We start from the raw sequence: 5,616 nt of genomic DNA on the forward strand, positions 1-5,616 counted from the left end.
ACATGAACGGCAGAGACTCACCCCCTTTCCGACAGAAATGGTTCCGTCTGAGGCCAAGTTTATCCAAAAGGTCCTGTACTCTGTTGGCGAGTTGATAGCTGTAGGGAAGGTTGACGTCAATCAAACTTTTAATTTTCATTTCAAGATATGCAGTGAGGGATATTGACACAAAGATAAAACATGGAACTTGTTCTTGAGCATGCACAACACTCAACTATCTATAACAACCAGCATTTGAAGGACAATTTCAGATTCCAAAACAAACAGATTCTAAAGCTGACCTGGTGTGTCGACATTTGTGACGTCGGAGCCTAGCTTTCCCCGGCGTATGGCCGACTTTGTGTTCCCCCATCCACCGAGGACGATTTCGTACATGTCCGTAGCGTCCTGGTTGGCTGGTGACAGGCCGATGTGGGCATCGCTGTTGGTCGATACTTGAAAGGTGAAGCGCGTTCCCGTAAGCTGGGGCAAGTCCCATTGGTATTCGTAGGTGGTGTCCGTTGTTTTGAGCAAGCAGTCAGCATCTGCAAGATATCAATGGACCGGTCAGGAAGCTAAGTGAAACGACCACATACCTTCGCCTTTACGACTTACAAATTACAGATATTTCGCATTGTTTAAGCAATGATGAAGCAAATAAGACCCTCATTTGCATGAATCTAATTTGTTGATTGTATTATCCACCCAGTCTTATCTTTAGTTACCGTTGGGGAGACAATTAATGATCAAGTAAAAACTTATTTAAAAAATGGGCCTGCAGGTCTATAAAAAAGCTAATGGGGGATGGGGGTGGGGAAAACTGACTTTAATTTTTTCCGAGCACAAGAGCTATCTACCATTCAAAATTACAATCATAACATATTCACACTCACCAGTTGGTTCAGGATCTCTTTTCTCGGGAAGTCGGGCCATTTCATCAACATCACTGCCGCCATTGTTGTTCGCCATCCCTTCTTCTTCCAACAATTCTGTGTGAAATAAAAAAGAAATTCGTCTTTAAAAATTAAGATGACAGAACGGACAGGCGGACAGAACGAGGAAATACGTTTAGCATTGTTAAGTAGCAAACTGTAGCAAATAATCAGCAAACTGTACTATCTAGCGGACCTACTCCCTTGGCATGTTATCTCTCTATTTGGCCAAATATTCTTTTCTTTTCAGCCGTATCCCAAAGCCTCTTATAGGCTAAGCAAACTGTACTAAAATAAACAAAAGGAAATATACATATTTATACCCCGGCATAAATGCCGGTCTTTCTTTCTTGCCATGAGTTGGTTTTATATAAGACATATAAGATAATAGGACGGGGGTAATTTTTGTATTTGATATATACCTAAGTATATAATAATAGTGTAGCTGGTCACCTTCGAGTTCTTCCAGCAGAACCTTCGCCTTCTCGGAGTCAGGACGTTGTCGCCCATCATTCGGACGTTGTTCCTGGGCAGGCACGCTCTTGGCTTGTGGACGAAAATAAGTTAAAATCATATTTCAACTGACTGCCTGCATGTTATAGACTTGCTCAAAAACTACGCATTTCAACTTACAGTACTTTTACAGTCAATGCCATGGACTGGACTCGAAGAGAAACAAATGTTTAAAAACCGAAATGATAAATTCTTTCTTTAATTTTTGCATTTTATATCATGATGCACAAAATGACTAATAAAATGGTTGACGTAACAACCACTAAGTATCTGATACGTATATACCAGCCCAGAAAAGAACAAGAAACAGTCATGCCTTCAAATATCAGAGTTATCAACCAAGGATTAAGGTGTTCAAAAACTCGAATATTTTGCAAGAACTATCGTAGAGTGAAAGTCGTTGCCGCCAAGCACAGTTGGGGCATCATCACCAGAAAGCTAAAAACAGCTCCTAGCCTGCAATTAAATGTGCAAAGATTGGGTGTACAGGGTATAACAGGTCGCCACGCCGCGTGCCTGCAAAGCTGGTGTGTTGAGCCGAAGGGCGGTTATGCCGGCCATACCGATAGATACATGTACAGAAATGTTTACCTGGATACACGGCTCCAGCCAGAAGTGTCAGAGCCAGGACAAGCGCAAAGTGACGGGTCATCTTCAACCTTCGTCCTGTCCGGTGACTCTGTATTTTAGAACAAAAAACTTTAGCGGGTTACACGTATACGACGCTACAGAAAATAGACACATGGACTTTATGTTAATGCTAAGCTAGCTGTGATTGGTTGCAGAATGTGTCAGCATAACTGCTTGTCACCGGACCCGCGTGAGAACGAAAAACTCGCTCACTCAAGGAATGTTTAGGAAATCAAAGGTGCTTTGCAGGCAACGTTGAAGAACGCCAACACTAGACTCCGCCAGTTTAAATATTTTCATAGTTCAAAGTTTTTTTGCTCATAATCATGACCGTGAACACCACGGATGGGGATTCTTGAACACCACGGATGGGGATTCTTGAACAAAGTTAGACAAACTCTATTTTCTGAAAATACTTCAAATAGTCAAGCTGGTGAATAATTGTATAGCAATGTTTTTTAAACTTGTCTTTGTTATTCAGTCATTTACCAACCACTTGTTTGACAAGTGGTTGTGAATAAGAACTTTGCTATTCAAAACTATTTTCTGTTGTTGTTCCTCAGTTGCTTTGGCCGAGGAACTAACACTTGACATTCAGACAAAAGTTCAAGATTGCCGCAGAGTCAGAGTAAAAGACAGTAAAAGACAGTCGTTCTTGGTGCCCTTACCGTCATGGTTACAGCGTGTCACTCAGAACGCTTTATACATAGATCGTTTGCTCACTCATAGATCGTTAAAAGTAGTATATCCAATTTTCAGGCAAATCGACACACTACACTGCAGAGCCATGTATCATGAGGCAACTAGCGAGCACTTCTAGTTGGCCGAATGGTCACTTGGACAACCTGTACGGCTGCATATGTGAAGGCATTTACTTAGATCTAGTGATGTACATGTTTAATTATGCACACTCCTCTGGACAGGAGTGGCAGTAGATAAACTAGCGACTCAAATAAATTGAGAATCAAAATTCCCACATGACATAAGATTCTGAAGTCTTACACTTTTAAGCTTTTAAAGTAAAAACTAGTAGAGCTACGCTGAATAGCTGTTGATTGCATAATTACGACCAAAATGTAATATGCAACATGATGGTCTTCGTATCTCACCGTGTACTTGGTGGGTCAAGATGACGACTTTGTCTCTGAAGTGTCTGCCGGTGGCCTGAAGACAACAGTGCCTTGATCTGAAGCAGACTGCCGACAGTGGTAAAATTGCTCCTCTTTATAGCTTCGAGGTCAAGCTGCTACAGGTACATCGTGCCTGCATGTTTACTAAAGCTCGAAAGAAGTCTACCCAGTCATTGTGGCACCTGCCATAACATGCTTGCTTTATTTGATAAATTGTAAACATGAAGGCACGATGTCCGCTTCCCGAAGCCTGGTAAAGACTAATACAGCCTCGGTCGGCAGGTGTGTCGTGGCCTTTCGAGTGGTAAAAATGTGCGTCGTGGCCGCCGTGTAAACTATGACTGGTAGTGTTTCCCTGTAGACCAAACAAATTATAAGAGCGTCAAGGTGTCGAAACAGCAACTCACCAGCTGAGAATTTCAAGGGTCCAACGTCTTCATCGGAACATGCAGCATCAACAGACTGAAGTAGCCATTTTCTTCCCTTATTTTGACAGGGGCATTATGTACCATTTCTGCACCAAAAATTGAAATATTTCAAATGAAAGAAATCTTTGACTTTTTGACGTACGTGTGTATTTAATGTGTGCAGTTTCTGCTCCATTTCAGACACCAAAGGTAAAAGGCAAGGAATTTGAATCAAGGAAACTTTGAAAAGACTGACCAACTACAGAAGAGGGGATTCGGTAAGTGGTACTCAAAGCCCTTCCCCGTTCCTTTGTTTTAAAAAAAGCGGAAGAAAATATTGGCAACATCAGTCTGTTGATGTTGTTGTCGTGGTGACGTTGGGTTCTTAAATTCTCAGGTGGTGACAAGTTGTTTTCAACAACTTGACTTTACTCCGTGTGTTTATACCAGCTGGCAAACACGGTAATCATTGCCAAAAACTTGAAAGAAGTCTGCCATGTCACTGTGGCACCTGCCATTAAATGGACGATTTATTTCAATAAATTGTAAACATGGAGGCACGATGTACGTTTTGGTTGTCTTGTTTTGCGTCAAGTTGCGACCTTACGCATTCTGCCTTCTTGAATAAACTTGAAAGAAGTCTAATATGTCATTGTGGCACCTGTCATTAAATGCATACTAGCTTTAAATGAGTTGACATGGAGGCACGATGTATACGTTCTGGTTGTGTTGTTCTGTGTAAAATCGTGTGCGTACGTTGTTTTAAACTATTTCTACTGGTGCCAACGTGATGTAAATATTGGCTCATCTAGGAAAATAAAAAAGGGGCGGGTGCCATTTGCAGTGTCACGGTCAGAACACCAAGTGCCCTTGTAAGGAAACGTATGTTGGAGTAGCCTAACTACCAAAACTACTGTATTTGTAGACAAGAGAGACTCAGCAGCTAAAATAACTTTGGCAATCAGGCTAATATTGGAGAGACTGAAAGATCACTCAAGGCCAGGGCCTTAGCGCAACAACTTCGGAAGATTCACGACATATACATATAGAATCACCTGGACATTCGGTCTTCAAGAGAACATAGGTTTTCAAGAGAAACACAGACATATCAAAGACACCTCCATGTTCACACAGCTACATTTTCCTGTATAATGTGAAAAGGTAGCTAGGCTCTGGTCTTGCTCACAGTACAGACTCAAAGTAAAGCTACATTTATGTCACATTTATGTTGCATAGTTGTGACATAAATGTGACATAAATATAGCTGAACTTTGAGTCTGTACTGTGATACAACTGACAAATCCTCCCATTTATTGTACCACCTACTTCAATTTGTTATGTTTTTATCTGTCGAAAACCTGAGTTCATCAGTAGACAAAGACTCCATATCAACACCAGACAAGATATATGATAGACAGCATGTTTTATTTCTATCAGGTCATCTTCAGTTTTCTTCCTCTTCCAGCTTAGAACTGGATCATCTGTCCCTGTAACACAAAAGAAGGACAAGTCGTCAGGAAAATTCAATGTACACACTGTTAATGTTAAACTACACGTTAAACACTTTTCATATTTCTAACATAATATTAGGTATCAGGGTTCTCACCAAGACTTTTTACTGTATTACATGTATATAGTAGACCTGCTTCAACTGTATACTTCAAACACAGGATAAAACTACTCTTTTTTCCCTCCCACTGCAAAATTAAATGCATTTACAGTATATGGTTGAAAGAGGGAGGGTAGGAGTTGTAGCTATGTTGCCTTGAAAATTGTGTTTTTAGTTTATAGTCCCTTGTTATAATTAGTTGTCTCAGAGGTGTCCTAAGAATGTTTATGTCAACATGCCAATATCCAGGCAAGTCAGGTACAATACTCATCATTGACAACAACTTTTGTACATGAAAAACTTTATAGTTCACATTTCGAACTGTGAATTTGCAGTGTGACGTTGACATAAACAAGACAAACAAAACACACCTAACAGTTAGACATTAGCCTCCATAGCAGCAGGCTTATAGAACT

The 5,616-nt window shown here is 40.7% G+C and overlaps 2 protein-coding genes across 2 annotated transcripts in view; both read right to left on the bottom strand.

Annotated features, from left to right (window-relative positions):
• The window catches only part of LOC109462682 (cell wall protein RBR3-like), a 10,732-nt gene extending 6,946 nt beyond the window's left edge, over positions 1 to 3,786 (bottom strand). Inside the window, exons 1-6 of the mRNA XM_019759242.1 lie at positions 3,164 to 3,786; positions 2,016 to 2,103; positions 1,365 to 1,457; positions 873 to 968; positions 282 to 524; positions 22 to 98 (exon numbers count right to left, since the gene is read on the bottom strand). Of these exons, the coding sequence (XP_019614801.1) occupies positions 22 to 98; positions 282 to 524; positions 873 to 968; positions 1,365 to 1,457; positions 2,016 to 2,076 (570 nt within the window). The 5' untranslated portion in view covers positions 2,077 to 2,103; positions 3,164 to 3,786. The remainder of the gene's footprint in view (positions 1 to 21; positions 99 to 281; positions 525 to 872; positions 969 to 1,364; positions 1,458 to 2,015; positions 2,104 to 3,163) is intronic.
• Positions 3,787 to 4,995: 1,209 nt separating this feature from the next.
• Positions 4,996 to 5,616, bottom strand: part of LOC109462849 (60S ribosomal protein L36a-like) — a 2,599-nt gene continuing 1,978 nt past the window's right edge. Inside the window, exon 5 of the mRNA XM_019759486.1 lies at positions 4,996 to 5,078. Coding sequence (XP_019615045.1) covers positions 5,058 to 5,078 — 21 coding nt within the window. The 3' untranslated portion in view covers positions 4,996 to 5,057. The remainder of the gene's footprint in view (positions 5,079 to 5,616) is intronic.

Source organism: Branchiostoma belcheri, unplaced genomic scaffold, assembly GCF_001625305.1.
Source record: "Branchiostoma belcheri isolate BF01 breed outbred unplaced genomic scaffold, Haploidv18h27 scaffold12, whole genome shotgun sequence".
Lineage (NCBI taxonomy): Eukaryota > Metazoa > Chordata > Leptocardii > Amphioxiformes > Branchiostomatidae > Branchiostoma > Branchiostoma belcheri.